The 16,561-nt window shown below is 38.9% G+C and overlaps 1 protein-coding gene across 6 annotated transcripts in view; it reads left to right on the forward strand.

The window, feature by feature from the left end:
- The window catches only part of Pan3 (poly(A) specific ribonuclease subunit PAN3), a 120,161-nt gene that overhangs the window by 99,407 nt on the left and 4,193 nt on the right, over positions 1–16,561 (forward strand). For 5 of the 6 annotated variants that reach the window (XM_028779838.1, XM_028779839.1, XM_028779842.1 and 2 more), the window contains 9 exons: positions 230–391; positions 636–752; positions 840–941; positions 3,839–4,004; positions 5,068–5,158; positions 9,736–9,875; positions 12,547–12,676; positions 13,046–13,110; positions 16,101–16,239. In XM_028779838.1, the coding sequence (XP_028635671.1) occupies positions 230–391; positions 636–752; positions 840–941; positions 3,839–4,004; positions 5,068–5,158; positions 9,736–9,875; positions 12,547–12,676; positions 13,046–13,110; positions 16,101–16,239 (1,112 nt within the window). The remainder of the gene's footprint in view (positions 1–229; positions 392–635; positions 753–839; positions 942–3,838; positions 4,005–5,067; positions 5,159–9,735; positions 9,876–12,546; positions 12,677–13,045; positions 13,111–16,100; positions 16,240–16,561) is intronic. The other variant, XM_028779841.1, reaches the window with a different exon arrangement.

Here is a 16,561-nt window from a genome sequence, read left to right on the forward strand (position 1 = left end):
ATGACTTGGAGAATGTGAGCTTCAGTTGTGCTTGGCTGCTTCATAAGCTGGTCTGTCGATGATAAAGCTATGGTTGGGTTTATAGCAAGTCTATCAAACAACAGTGTCTCATGACACAAATCTGTTAGGGCTTGTCAGTGGGTTTTGATACATGTGGTTTCTTCTTTATTCCAGTGAGATATTAATGAATGCCTATCATTGACAACTATCTTTCTGTGACTTACTCTAGCAGTCCCCACAGAAGTTGACAGCTACCATAGCCTGTTCCCTCTAGAACCACTGCCACCCCCCAACCGGATACAGAAATCAAGTAATTTTGGATATATCACATCTTGCTACAAAGCTGTAAATAGCAAAGATGATCTGCCATATTGCCTTCGGAGGATACATGGTAAGGCAGGTGGATTTCCTCAGAAGTATATTACTTTTGCTAAGATTATTCATACTTTCATATAAACAGTGCTGAATTATTATCATGCATGCTTGGAGGACAAAGTTTCTTTTATATTTTTCTTCTTTTTTTGTCCCCATTTGGAGATTAATACTTTACAGCCAACATAGACCATTTTTTAAAATTCAAATTTCTCCTGAGCTGTCATTTACAGTTGATTGTAGTAGAGAATTTTCTTCTTTAGGTTTTCGTCTTGTTAACACAAAGTGCATGGTGTTGGTTGATATGTGGAAAAAAATTCAGCACTCAAATATTGTAACTCTGCGTGAAGTGTTTACCACTAAAGCATTTGCCGAGCCTTGTAAGTAACCAGTCCTGTGGGTCCTGCTCATGGGTTTCATTGTCTGGAGCCTGACTTCTGTGATGTGTGTTTCTGTTTCCTTGTAAGCTCTTGTGTTCGCCTATGATTTCCATGCTGGAGGAGAAACTATGATGAGCAGACATTTTAATGATCCGAATTCTGATGCCTACTTCACAAAGAGAAAGTGGGGTAAGAAAGAGATGCAATGCAAGCAAACTGTTTTGATGCATGCTTTTGACCTGGGGAGTAGTTTCTTATTAAAACTTAAACTTTTTCTTGCCATTTTAAGGACCTTACTGGGTTTTTATAAAGTACCTCAAAGAATTCGAGTTGATCTGCAGCAAGTTAGGAAAAATGTGTGTATTGACTCAGATTTCATACCAGTATTTTTGGTTTATTTTGGATATTTCCCACAAGATATGAAAAATTTGGATATATCCCATAGTATATACAAAAATCTGTGAACATAATTTGATATTCTTACCATCCAGTGTGACTGTATGATCGTTTATGACATCATTTCCCTAAAAAAAATGTTTTTGTTTGTTAAGTGTCAAGTCAGTTTTTTAAAAAGCAACTTTAAGACGGAATATAAGTTCTTCTTCTTTTCTAATATTTGCTTAACTAGTTATTTTATAATTCAAATGTTTCAAGGAACCTAAGAATTTATAATTACAGTCTAAAACATGCTTATTTAGAAGGAAAATGATACCACAGAAAACATAAAACCATTTTGAGATGTCAAAATTTATATTTTTGTAGGCAGTCTTGATTTTTGTTGTGGAACCAAGAATGAAGCTTCACATTGTTAGCTGTAGTTTTTAATTTTAAGATTCTCTTGAACACAAAACATACTATTTCAGTTCACTCATAACCTTGCTTCTATATTCTGACAGTTGAAAGCAGTTGTGGTTACAACATAGCTGTTCAAATGGCATTGAAAGCCTGTCGGGCAGTATGATCATTTCTCCTTTTGTCGTGTCATCTGTAGACACGGGCACGGTTTTTTGGAGGATGTGGTGCAGCTTTCCCCAAAGATGTGTGGTTGTGGCTCATATTTATTTTAGTAACAACACTTGGGAAATGGCTGTTGGCTTTAATTTATAGCTGTTTTAACCTCAGCTCTGTTGACACTTGGGCTGCATCATTTGTTCTGTGGTGGCTATCCTGTATTGCAGGTTGTTGGACAGTGGTACTTGTCTACTAGATACCTCTCTACCTCAGCTCTGATGTCAGAAATATCTGTGTACACTGCCAGTGTCCCTGTTGAGAACTACTCAGCATTTTACCCATGTTAAAAATCTGTATTTTGTTCTAGTACTGAAAACATATATCTCAATGTTTACATTTTCTGAGAATCACTTCCTCCATGCTTTACACTTTTATAACCTCCCATTATATACCATACACACATGAATGTCTTACTATTTTCTCTTACTGAATAATTATTGCTTTAGCAATAACTTTTTTAAAAAGGCACATTTGTCAAAGATGCATTATTTAGAAGATGGAGATGATGTAAGATATAGAAATTGTATTTATATAGAAATTATAGAGATTAAAATGAAGTGAAGTGAATGGCACAGTTAGAGTCGAATTTGATGGAAAGTAAGACCTATGTGTTTGCTGTAAAATCCTCACTCTCAGAATCTCAGCATCTAGAAGGCTGAGTCAGGAAGAATGCCACAAATTGGAGGGTTACAGAGTAAGATTCTAGTCTCAGAAAACAAAAAAGAATAGCTGGGTGTAATGCCACATGCCTTTAATCTCAGCAACTGAAGGCAGATTTAGACAGATATCTGAGTTCAAGGCCAGCCCAGTCTACATAGTGATAAGTTCCAGGACAGCCAGAGCTACATAGTGGAATCCTGTTTCAAAATAAACAAAAACAACAAAACAGGATAACCAGTACTCCTTTTCCTTATGATCATATCAGTTGCGTAGTTTTGTTTAAACATCTTTCCTTTTGGTTGTGGTGTTGTGGGCTGACCTGCAGCCTTCAAGCATGCTGAGCTGTGCTCCACCCTCAAGTCACAGTGTTTCAGGACTCTCTTGGGTCCTTTCTTACATGGTTTTAGTAGCTCCCGCTAAAAGCTGTTTGGAGACTTATAAGACTTCTTTATAGAATGTAATGTCTTTGTTCTTTCCAAATTAAGAGGAAATGGTTCTTTGTGTATGCACTTGTTAAAAATATCCCAAACCATAGTTACATATTAGCTATTTATTTAGGATTTTTAGAATAAGGTCATGTTTTGTAGCCCTGACTGATCCTGAGTCTGAAGCCTTCTGTAGACCAGCTTGTAGCAGTCCTTTTGATCTGCTTCCTGAGTGCCAGGATTCTAGGCAGGCACCATGGCCCCTGACTTTCTATTTATTACATTTATTCCTAATTAACCATCTGACTTTCATATTTTTACCTCATTCACAGAAAGTTGGCTTACAACCATATTGGTACAAGATTATGTTCACTAAAATAACAAAATACAGATTAAGTTTTTATGTTTCTGTTATTTAAATATTGACATTGACTCATAAAATATGATGAAAAAGCAGTTTAAAACCAGGCATGGAACTCAGTGGCAGAGCAGTTGTCTAGAATGCAAGTACCTAGGTTAAATTCCCAGTGCCATAAAATAGACAAACAAAAACACTTACAAAAGTTGTTAGAGTCGGGGCTGGAGAGATGGGTCAGCTGTTAAGACCACTTACTACTCTTCCAGAAGTCCTGAGTTCAATTCCCAGCAACCACATGGTGGCTTACAACCATCTGCAATGGGATCTGATACCCTCTCCTGGTGTGTCTGAAGAGAGCAGTGGTGTACTCATATACATAAAATAAATAAATCTTAAGTTGTTAGGGTAAAGACAATTACTTTGATGGTAGCCTGCTTGTTTCATCATTGGTAAAGATACTGCTTTTTAAGTAATTGGTTCTTGTTCAATGTTTATTTGGTCAAAGGAAAGGGTCCTTTGGTGAGATTTCTGCTACTCTAACAATATAAACCCTGTAATCTCAATTATAGAGACACCTGGGCTCACTTGTTAAGTCCTTACTGTTTATGGATGAATATTCATTTGCCTTCTAGGCCAGCATGACGGACCACTGCCCAGACAGCATGCTGGACTGTTACCAGAGTCTCTCATCTGGGCGTACATTGTCCAGCTGAGTTCTGCTCTGCGTACCATTCATACAGCAGGTTTAGCATGTAGAGTAATGGACCCAACGAAGATTCTGATAACCAGCAAAACAAGGTATTAGGGTTTTGAATGTTCTAAATCTGGGTTTCTGTCCTTTTTTTTAACGATCTATTTTGTGTGTGTCAAGTATTCTGCCTGCATTCGTGTATTTGCACCACTTGTGCATGGTGCCTATGGAAGCCAGAAGAAGTTATTGGGTTCCCTGGAGTTAACACATGGTTGTGAACCATCCTTAGAAAGGTTGGCAAGGGTCACAAAGGTATTCGGGAATAAAGACCAAAGTATCAGTGCCACTTTCTTGTACAGAACTATCATTCTTAAATGACACCATAAGTCAGAGTCTCAGATTGGTGGGCTCTGCCTGCACAGCTGGTGATGTAGGAAGTCTGCAGAGTTTATATTGTTAACAAGTTGTTAAAAGATTGTTGATTAGGTTCAAAGTGTGGAGGATAATGCAGTGAGGTAACAGAGATCTTAGCTTCAGCTTACATTTTAGCTGCCATAATATTTTGCGAACTGTTTTGGGCAGTACAACATACAGAAGTAAAGATAGTGGCTGGACCCTGGGATTAATAACTACAGTCTCGATACTTGGGAGGCTAACAGCTTGGGCTACAGCATAGAGACCAACCCTATGAATGTGTGTGTGCGTGCACACACAAACACACAGCCCAAAAGTACCCTGGTTCATTTTCTTGCTGTTACTAGCCTGTTCATACTTGAGGAGGCTTTGGGCTTTTCTAAGCTTCAGCAATGCCACTAGGCAGTGCTGTGACTGTCTGATAAATTTATTAAGAGGTTTGAGTTAATACAAATAAGATACTAGGAACAGAAATAAGACACAGTACCAGCTGCATCATTATTTAGCAAGTGCTGGGAAGTAAGTAGTTTCCTTTCATGAGTAAGTGACACAGCCTGATGTGTTAAGTGTCACCATCCCAACTCTTAGCAGTTACTAACTTTTAGGCCTAAAGTCACTGTTGAATGTCTCTCAGGCTGAGTTTCAAGAGCTCTGAAGTGATTGGTTTGTGGGTGAGGAGGATGGAGATGGAAGTTAGTCATTAACATTTTAGGTCCTGTCGTAATTTTTTTTTTTTAATTTTTCTGATTTTTACAGGTTACGAGTAAATTGTGTAGGAGTTTTTGATGTTTTAACATTTGATAACAGTCAAAATAATAATCCTTTGGCATTAATGGCTCAGTACCAGGTGAGTAAGAATGAGTATGGGTGCTTATTTTGTTTTGTTTTTTTTTTCCTCTTAAGCTAAACTTGGTTTTAAAGTATTTAGGCTTTTAAGTCTCCCCACTCACTGTTTCATACCTACTAGTATTACTCTAGAATGCTTGCCCTACTACATTATTTTCCAAGGATTGACATTAGAGCACCCTGTTCTGTGTTTTTCCTTTGTTGCCATAAAGCCTGTCATTTCTTGTATATTGCCAGTATTCTTTTATCCTCTAAATTCATTCTATTATTTTTGATTCAATCTCCATAGTGTTTTTAGCTATTTTGTTATTTATTTTCTTACTAACATGCTACCATATAGAAATACAGGAGTATATACCATATAAAAGTACAGGAATATATAGGGTATATAGTCTAGTGGTAGAGCAGTTCTTAGCATATTCCAGGCTCTGCATTGCTCTCTGTGCTCCAGTACTGCAAAAAACAACAAAGAGACTGTCCCCGTGGGGAAGGATTAGGAGTAGGTACTTCCATTTTGATTACTGTGTGTAAGTAACCTGGGTTAGCCAGTTTGCCTCTCAGTGCTTCACGTTGGGATGTATAGCTATCTCTAAAGCTGATTTTAGTTATTTTGTGTAAGAAGCCATGGGAAGTTTGTTTATTTGTGTTTAGCTGCTTGTTAACCTGAGGTCTGATGTAAGGCAGAATGGTTTCATCACATGAGGAGATACTGTTCTGTTGCCCTCCACTGTTCAACTTTGGTTTGTTTTAAAAGAAGTTTAGTTTAGTTTAGTTTAGTTTAGTTTAGGACAAGTTTCAGAACAAAAAGGAAGGAAATGATGGGATGAGGACTAAGAGTCCTAGACAGTGTTCTATGTTTGGCTTCATGCAACAGTCTGGCTATTGAACTGCAAGCCATGCTGTTTTGGGATTTTAGAGGCACTCCAGCACACATTTGTATGCATGCTGTACCTATCTTAATTCCCTTTGACTGTGCCTACCTTAGCAGGCTGCCTTAGTTAATACTGGGATCTAGTAGGCACTGTGGGAAAGAGTCCTGATGCGAGCGAGCGAGCGAGCTAGCAAGCACAGCGTACCTCCAGCAGCAGCTTTCTTCCGTCTAATGTGATCTATTCCTTCTCTTTTCCTGGGATGTTATTTCTTAGTGGCTGCTGCTGCTGCTTTATACTTAGCAACTAATTGGCCTACTTTTTGTCTCCATCCATATGTGACTAATGAGCTAGGTGTGCACTAGGGAGTGGGCTGAAGGCAGGACAGTGAATTTGAAGGTAGAATAGGCTACTTTGTAAGGCAGCCAGAATGTGACTGAAGATTACTAAATGCTAGTGATCTGAATATGTCTTAAGAAAGTTACACTACATTTTGGGATAATATTTAAAACCATTACTACCAGGAATCTAGAAACATCTTGTCCAGGCTAAAAAATGAAACTCGTGCCTTAGAATTGTCACTGTTCTATTTTGGATAGAACTGTCTTTTTAAAGTTAGTGTTTAACTACAGAGCTATGTACAAAGCCTTGGGTTCAACCTCCAGCACTAAAAATATCACTTATTAATATAAAATAAGACTAGTTTCAATTTTCTGAGTCACTTTTTTGTTTTTTGCAAATGGGTTCTATTTCACTTACTTTATTTATTGTATAATACCTGGTAAAATGAGGCTCTTTTAAAAAGGAGAGATTACCTTGAATTACAACCAACCAACTTTTTTTTTTACAAGCCTGGGGCAACCATTTTATAAGTCAGAAAGTACCTTTGTTTATAAACTATCAGCTTTCAACTGATTGTCACTTTCTATACTTTTTAGTAAAATGGATATATCAGAATTTTTTTCTCTTTTTGTTGTATGTATATAGGAGATTTTTATATAGATTATTATAGCAAGGCCTAGGAAAGATTTACAGACAATCCCAAAGGGGAGGTTTGTTTTTTGTTTTGTTTTGTTTTGTTTTAACAGAAAAGAGGGCTCAGGAGAGAGGAGTGCATTGTTTCTTGTAGTCTATTTCTCATAGTCTGTTTCAGACACGTGACTAGAGACTGACTTTCAGTAAAGTGGACATAAGTAGAGCCATAGATAGAATCAGAGAAAGAAACAAGAAACCAAGAATCAGGAAGACACTGAAAATGAGTTGGGGGGAACCTCCTGAATTCAACAAATGGGGGGAAAAACCAGATGGAGGTAAGAAGCAAAATAAATGGAAAATTATTTAGCTGGAAAATACGGGGGAAAAAAGTTCCTAGAGTTGTTAATGCTAAAATTTCTTAACTAATGAAGACTATTAATTTTTTATTAAAAAGTAAATTGTAATCTAAACTGGATTATATCGTGTGTATATCTTATTTCTGGAAGTGGATGTTTGCATCCTGAGTCAGCTTTATAGAGGTGGAAACACTCAGACAGATTGTTTCTTTAAACCCACATAGCCCTCCTACGTGCCCTTTGTTTTCACATAGGATATGAAATATTCTAGGAGGAAGGCATCAAACCAGGGTGGAGCCAGACTGAGACTTGTTCTGTTTCAAAGACTGGGAGGCTCTCTGATGGTATAAGCTGCTCACATACTTGATACATAACTGCCTGTAGTTTACTGACTACATTGTATTGAAACCGTGTAGAAATGTGAAATACTATGTATTTCTCAAAGCTAAAAGTTTTATACTTTCATCAACACAACTTGGGAGATTTTATTTGTTCTTAAGTTGACTGAAGGACTCCTGACATTCAATAGTGCCCTTGCCAGGACAGGGATAACAGTGACACCTCTCACCAACTCCCACCCTCCCCAACCAGGCTGCTGTCAGGACTCTTAAATCTGGTATTAATCCTTGGCTTCTTCCAAAAAATTCAACATATTTTGTAAATTTACTCAGTTTTCTCTTGATCATAGAAACTCATGTGTAAAATGTCAGGCTCAAACTAGTAGTTTTGAGTAGACTGTTGAGTTTGAACAGTTAAGTGTTTTAGTAATGGAATCTAGCTTAAGCGCTATTTAGGTAAAATGTCAGAGATGGCCATCTGTTGCTGCAATTCACTGGTGATTGCCTTAGAATCTTTGGCTTCCTGTATGCCCATTTCATACCCTTTCAAGGCCCCGTGCTTCTCAGCCACTGGGAACATTATCAGTAGAGACTTTGAGAGACGCCAACCCCTAGACTTTATCCTAATGGGTAATGCCAAAACTCAGGTGATGAGGAGGCAATTTGTTTGGTTTGTCTTTTGGCTTGGATGTTTTTAATGTATGGCTAGATTTGAAAACTCCTATAAGAAACAAAAATGCTCAGTAGATGAACATGCATGCAGTAACTGACTTGAGATCTCAGATCCTAAGCATTTCTAGAAATCCTCACTAAAAATTACTTCAAATGTATTTCATGCTTAAAGAACAACAATCTTTTAAGCACGTGATGATTGTCTTTGCAGAGGACTATTGCTAGGGACCATTTTGTTGGCTTGAGTTGTAATTAGTGCTCAAATCCTTTTAGAACAGTGGTTCTCAGTCTGGGGGGTGTGACCCCTTTAAAGGTCAAATGACCCTTTTCCAGGGGCCACATATCAGATTCTTACAATTCACAACAGTAGCAAAATGGCAGTTATGAAATAGCAATAAAAACAATTTTATAGGTAGGCGTTAACACAACATGAGGAGCTGTTGTATTAGAGAATTACAACATTGGGAAGGCTTGGAACACTGAGAAGGAAAGCCTCATGGTGATGAATCATTTTTAAAACAAAAAAGGGTGGGGGAGAATTCAAAGATCTATTACTATCAGTGAGCAAAAATAGCTCACTATTGGAAAACAAAGACACGGTGTCATTGATGTCTGCCATTTTGATGTTTTATGATAATTGTGCTCTGAATTCTTGCTCGTAATAGGCTGTCTTGTCTCCACATTCACATGGCTATCTTGAACTCAGGAAATGTGTGGTTAGTCACAGTGATCTTAGCAAAGCAAGCATGTAGTGGCCCTCAGTTCTGTGAAACAGGAAAGAGATCATTTGTATTTAAAATTTCAGAATAAAAATACAAACTTTGGGACAAGTGAGATATATAGCTCAGCACATAAAGGCATCTAATTGTGTTAGCCTGGAGACCTCTTGAGTGGGTCCCTGTATCCGCATGTAAAGGTGGAAGGAGAAAGCTGACTTCAGAGCTGTCTTGGTACCTGTCTCAACCCCTCCGGTCTTCCCCCACCCACCCACCCCCCGTGATAACATAAGAGCTTTTAAAAACAACAGTTCCATAATTGGAACATAAATTGTTTACAGTAATGTTTTCTAAAAGTATGGTCCTAGAAATGCTTTCATTAGGATGACTTGGATACCCTAAAATTTTGGGGCCTATTCATTAAATGAGACTGTGAAAGAAATCCTTTTCAGTAAAGTCACAGTGATTCTGACAAGTAACCATGCTCAAGTTTTCTCTCTCCCTCCCTCCATCCCTCCCTTTCCCTCTCTCTCCCTCTTCTCCCCCCCCCGCCCCCAATAATATGCTGTTTCTGTTAGGTAATGTGTTCAATGTGTTTGAAAGTATACCTGTAAAGTAGAAATTAAAAGTTATGTTTATTTTCTCATGTCAGCAAGCAGATCTGATATCATTAGGAAAAGTTGTGTTGGCTTTGGCTTGCAACTCTTTGGCAGGAATTCAACGAGAAAATGTACAGAAAGCCATGGAATTGGTGACAATCAACTACTCCTCTGACCTGAAGAACCTCATCTTGTAAGTTTTAGTAGTTCATGAACCAGAGTCGTCCTCTGTGATTAAGATAGGAATTTTCATAGGAGCCGTCCCACTGTTTAAAGTTAGCAGACACAGCAGCTGTTGATTTCCTAATCTTTATTGATAAGTGTGTATTTCTCACGATGGATTTGTAAACCAGTTTGTTAGTCACTTGGTCAGAGAGTGCCCTCTCGAGTTGTACTGTACTGATGCCCATTCGCTGCTAGCTCTTGGGTTACACTAGTCATACTGAGGAGCTCCACAGCCATGTATGTAGCTCCCAGCTGAGGCATGGACAACACAGACAGAACCTTTCTATCTTCTTTTGAGTTCCCTTGGCCGTGTTGCTCTAGATAGTGAGAGATGCTGAAATACAGCCTCCTTCAAAGTCCAGTTATATATATTTATCTCTGGTCCAGGGGCGCAATTCAATGGAAGACCCCAAGAAGTCTTTGAATATACGTTTGGGATGAATTTGACTTTCCCTGTGGACTGCCATTACTACCAAAGGATTCCTTACTATCTCCAACACGAGTGGGAGGGCACACAACTTTTACTATAGCTATGAGTTTTAATCTAGGGGGAAAGATGCTAAGAAAACTCTTCAAATTTTCCCTATTATGTTCTAGAAGCCATTAGAATTTATTGATCCTAATCAATAGTCTCTTTTAGCTTCCAGTGATCCTTTCTGCTCTTTCTGTGTAGCCCTGGATGATCCAGTTTCTTTTTGGACCAGCCCTGGGGTATGGAACTGGGGGATGGAGGATGGGGCTGCCCACCTGTTCTTTGTTACATTGGCTTCACTGTCTTGCTTGTGAGACACTGGAAGCCAGTACTTGCCTGGAACCTAGAAATAATCAGTTAAGATGATAGAGCTTTTGGAAAAAAGGCTTTGTGTGTGATTCTAGCCTTAGTTTTCAATATCCAGGTTGTTCTAGACAACTATGTCATCTCTAGATACTCCTTTTTTTAAAAAAAAGTAGAAATTGAGGATATTTATTAAATTTACTTTATATTAATAATTATTGAAAGTGGATAATATGTGAGGCTTCATATACTATTCTTTTTAAATACTTGAAAATTTCCTTAGAAAAAAGTAAATAAGTAAAAAAAAAAATCCTTCATAAAAAGTCATCTTTCATTAGTTACAATAAATATCACTAGGTCTACATAAGACCGTTTGACATGAATTGCACTTAATTCTCAAGTATATCTGTAATGGGGTGTCATTATTAGCCCCATTTTCGATACAACAAAGCTGAGGCACAATAAGGTAGAATAACTTGTCAAGGTGGCACATGGCTGGTAATAGCTTTCGGTATCATTAGGTAAATGTTGTAAACGTTAGTGGTTACAATGGATAACTAAGATAATTTGTGTGGTTATAATTATTCATTTACTCATTGAAAGGATGCTTACATAGGGGTTGGAGAGATAGCTCAGCAGTTAAGAGCATTGGCTGCTCTTCCAGAAGACCCAAGTTAGTTCAATTCCCATCACCCACATGGCAGTGCACAACTAGCAGACATGTAGACAGAACACCAGTGCACATAAAAGTAAATAAATCTTTAGAAAAAAAGAGAATGCTTGCTATATGCCAAAATCCGAGAAGACTTCAATAAAATTAGCAAAATTTTTATCCATTTTTTATATGCTTACAAAAGGCATTTAAAAGACTGGAGATGGCTCACCAGTTAAGAGAGCATCGCCCTTGCAGAGCACTTCAGTTCCTACCCCATATCCAGCAGCTCAGAACTACCTGTAACTGTGGCTCCAGGGCATCCCATTCCATCGGGACCTCCGTGTGCGTGTGCACTTGTCATGCTCACCACCACACACACAACTGAATTTAAAAAGACAGACATAAAAGCAAGGAAGCTGTGTGCAGGCAGAGATTAGGTCTGTGAAGAGAGCTTCCTGAATGGAAGCATAGTTAGAAGGAGATGAGAAAAGGGCTTAACCTTTTGAGTAAGTAGAGGCTAAGTATTAACAGTCATTGTATTCTGCAGGCAGCTCTGGAAATAGCAATACTTTCTGCCTCAATGATGATAAAAAAAAGAGGCGAACTGGTCCTTTGTGCTCTCTTAGTCTGTAGAGATTTCCCAAAAATAACAAGTGACATATGAAATCATAGAGCAGAGGATAATTCTTTTGGGCTAATGCAGTTTTTTCACAATTTAAGATTCATTTTAGACTGAAAAATTATTGATTAGGTGTGGTGACATCTGCCTGTAGAACCCAGGAATTTAAAGCTAGCTTGGGCAGCATAGCAAGACACTGTCTTGAAAGCAGCAGTAATTTATCTTTGAAGAACAGGAGGGAAAACTCCCCATCCCTCAGCCTTCCAGTATTTTAACCCTCAGAATTCTTCACAGTCATTTCGTTTAGCACTGTTGACACAAGGGGCGCCAGGGTGGAAATGATTAGGCATGGCATTCTTCTTTCCTTTCCACATCTCTAACTGTGAGCACATAGAGGAGAGATGTTGGACTGCTACATGTTCAGGGAAGAGAAAGGAGTACTCAAATTTCAGAATTGAATTAATTTGCATGAGAAATACATTTTCAAATTGTGAATGCCAGATTATAGTGACAGCAGCATCTGTGTGCTTGTGGCTGAGTTGTTATTAACCCATGCTGACCATTAATGGGATTCTTCTCTGTCTTGGTAGGTACTTGTTGACTGACCAAAACAGAATGCGGAGTGTGAATGACATCATGCCCATGATTGGTGCTCGGTTTTACACTCAATTGGATGCTGCTCAGATGAGAAATGATGTTATCGAGGAAGACCTTGCTAAGGTAGAATCTAGATACTACTATGTACATTGGTATGAAGGACAGTATTCACTGGGCTGGCTGGGACTGCGATGCTCTTGTTCACACTAGGCATTAGTTTAGTTTCTAATATCGTATTCATAATTGTGTCTAAAATACTGGTTTTGTTTCATGTTAGTATTTTAAACAATCCTAGAATTGAAGAGTTGCATAATCTCCTGGAGTACAACTATGCACAAAAGTAGGCTTGTGTTTAAGAGCAGACCCAGCAGTGTGGATGTTAGTACTTGCTACATAAGAATGATGTGGGTACAGAGTACCATTTTAAAAGGCTTGGTTCATATTCAGTTAGCTGGACACTAACATTTTCTCTCTTTTTAAAATGTTTTATAGGAGGTACAAAATGGAAGACTGTTTAGGCTTCTAGCAAAATTGGGAACAATCAACGAGAGGCCGGAGTAAGGGTTTACAGTATTTACAGCATGTTTTAAAACCAAGGATGCCAATTTGTATAAGGAATGAGTGGACTACCTTCTTAATATTTTTATTTGGAAAAGGGAAGGTCTCATATGAAGTGACCATAAAACTGCTAGCTTTTAAGAGCTGTTTCAAACCACAGCCTGGGTGTGACTGTTCTTAAGAATTTATATGCTATATTGGAAATTGGTCATGGTGTGCAGATAAGGGAAGGAGATAAGCCAAGGTTCTGTCTCCTGTAGGAAGCCTGATCTCATGAGTTTATCTTGGTCAGTTGAGAGATACTAGAAACTTCTTGGTTGTAGCCTGTCGATATTTTCTATGAAAATGTATTTTTATAGATGTCATTATTGACAGTGAAGTGACATCATCATTTTATGCTGTCCCAGTTCTACCTTTTAAGTTAGAGTTACCGTATGCAGAGTTGATGTCTGTACTTTGTAATTGTTGAGACGGGCTGGTCAGAATTGCAGTTGACTAAAATGTGTAAGTTATACATCAGGATTATCTCACTTCTCATAGAGGTAGGTGACAGGTGCTTATGGGATTTTCTTTTATGATTTATTTTTATTTAATATGTATGGGTATTTTGCTTGCATGTGTATTGTGCACTGCATGTATGTCTGTTGTCTGAAGAGGCGGAATACAGCATCTGATCTCCTGGAACTGCAGTTACAGACAATTGTGAGTCACTATGTGGGTGTTGAGACTCTAACCTAGGTGCTCTTAACCGCTGAGCGATCTCTCCAGCCCCACTTGGCTGTTTCAAATTGAAGAGGCTCAGGTTCATCTCTAATAATCATCCTGAGGATGTGTGTTGAGCCAGTTTGGAGACCCATTTCAACCTTTTCATTTATTCACTCTTGTACTTTAAAAATGTGACTCTTCTGTGACTTTTCTCGGTATTTGATTCACCTGGTGACCCACCTGTTCCTTCACTCTGTCCTAATGTGTAGATCTGAGAGATCTGTTTTCAGGGTTGGCATTGCTGTGAAGAGGTACATGCCATTCTCAGTGTTGCCAAAATAAAGCCTTATTACAGTTCTTCCTTCTGTCGTTTTTCAGTATGCTCTTTTGGAGTGTTCATTGTTTCATATCATGAACTTAAGCAGATAATTCCACAGTACTAAACTTTCTGACAGAGTCACAAAATACTTAGAAAAGTAGGTAGCCTGACAGTTCCTTTTCTTGTCCAGGCTGCTTGTGCCTCATGGCTGCCACATGAGCACATTTCAGGCTTGGCATTTCTTCTCTCATTCCGAGTCTCTGCTTCTCTCTTTGGAGTAGACGCTCTATTGGTTCTTCTTTTTCTGTCATGTATTCCTTGTCAGTGGAGCACACCCTCTTGTAGCATATACCTTTCATGAGAGGTGAATTCTTGAGTCCTTTGCAAATCTAAAATACTTTATAATTATATACATTATTGATATATGGTTATATATAAAATTCTAAACTGTCCTTATACAGTTTTATTTACATTTTTAATATGAAATTTTAAAAAGTTTTATAGTGTAATAAAAAATATCACTCTTTTCATACCTGACATCCTCACTCTTTCCAGTTATTCTTACCCTGACTAATTTATTGATAACAATTATATACTTTCACAGTTACAAGTATAAATACATTGTTCATTTTCCATTTTAAAATACATAAACATCACTTCTCTCAGTATTAGTGTTAGAAATCGTTTTATTCAGCTCTGTTTGGAATTAGGCAGACTCCTCCATGATAATCCCAGGTCTTCCGTGCTTCTCCCTCTGCCCCCCTGTGACACAGGCATTGCTTCTGTGTGAGAGAACTGGAGGCAGACAGGTTAACTGCCTAGTCGTGGACTGTGGGTACCATGAGCCACGGTCAGTCTAGACAGGGTGTTCCCAGGGCTGTGCCCTGCACATTATATGTTTCCAGCGTGGTGTCTGGAACAGGCAGAGCTTGGTGGGGGTTGGGGGGCTGGTCACCGTAGAGCCGCAGTGGAGTCTTCAGATGCCAGGAGTGTTGGGAGGGCCTGACCGAAAAATGCTTTACTTAAAACTGGTGAGTTTGTCTATTGTGCTGTTGGTTTGTGTCCTGGCCTGCTGTAGGTTGTCTGTCTGGGGGCTGGTCACCTCTGACTGTGCTTAGGCTCTTCCTCTGCTGACATCTGTGTATCTGCTCAAACTGATCAAACCTTTTATGACTCTGTGTTCAGGTTAAGAATGTTGTTTTATACTTTGAAATGAATGAATGATCTCATGCTTTCTTCTAGAATGCTCATGACTTCCCCAGTCCATTAGTGCTGGTTCTCTGACTTCTCTTTCCTGTCCTAACCCTGTCTAGCCCCACTGGTCCTGCCTAGTTTGCTCAGTGCTGTCTAGTTCTTGCTAACTGCAGAGCATGCTTTTTCTGGGACTAGCAGCTTCCTCCTTCCAGGATGGGCTCGTGTTTCAGCTCTGTCCACCCTCTTCTCAGAGCACTATGTACTTGGATATCCCTGTGAGTGACATGTTTCCTACCAGACTCCAGGTTCCTCAGGTCACTTTAAACTATCAGTGGTCTCTGATTCTTCAGTTCCCCACAGCTTCACCTTCTGGTGAAGTGTGGAGGACTAAAAGCTACCTTGTTTTGTCTTTTAAACTCCCCCCCCCCCCTTATGCTCCTTGGCAAAGTAGAAACTTAGCTGACGTCTCTGTAACCTGGAGCATGGAAGGAGAGAACCTTACAGCCCTGGCTCAGAGATATCTAGACCTTTTTTCTACTTTGCATTAATCATAAAGATGGAGTAGCATATAAGGAGCAACTGTTCCTATGAATTGAATGTCGAGACGTATGTTAATGTACTTTTGTGTTAGTTGAGATTTTTTTTTTTAAGCACTTTTCAGAGCCCCTCTAACTTCTTATTAACTGGGGAAAATTTAGATGACTTTTGAGTCTGAAACATATGGCCATGTGGCATAGAGTGAGTTACTGAGGTCAAATATTAACTCCCCAGGTTTCAGAAGGATCCAACCTGGTCAGAGACTGGAGACCGATATCTGTTGAAACTCTTTAGGGATCATCTTTTTCATCAGGTGACAGAAGCAGGTGCTCCCTGGATTGACCTCAGTCACATCATTTCTTGTCTTAACAAGGTAGGTTCTTATTATGTCACTGTGTGTGTCTGTGTGTGTGTGTGTCTGTGTGTGTGTGTGTGTGTGTGTGTGTGTGTGTGTGTAAGTATGTGTGCATGCCCCATGTGTACATACAAGGTCAGAGGACACTTTGGAGCTCATTCTGTCCTTTCTTCAGGCATGTCAGACATAGTCTTTGTATAAAGTTATGATTAAACAGGATAGTGATAGTCAGAGGCCAGATCTGTTCCACACTTGATTCTTTTTTTGTTTTGTTTTTAAAATGTGGGAGGAGAGTGTATTTATGTTGCTCCCTCTCAGATCTCTGTGGAAATATTTTCTG

The sequence above is a fragment of the Grammomys surdaster genome, unplaced genomic scaffold, assembly GCF_004785775.1.
Source record: "Grammomys surdaster isolate TR1022 unplaced genomic scaffold, NIH_TR_1.0 362, whole genome shotgun sequence".
NCBI classification, from domain to species: Eukaryota; Metazoa; Chordata; class Mammalia; order Rodentia; family Muridae; genus Grammomys; species Grammomys surdaster.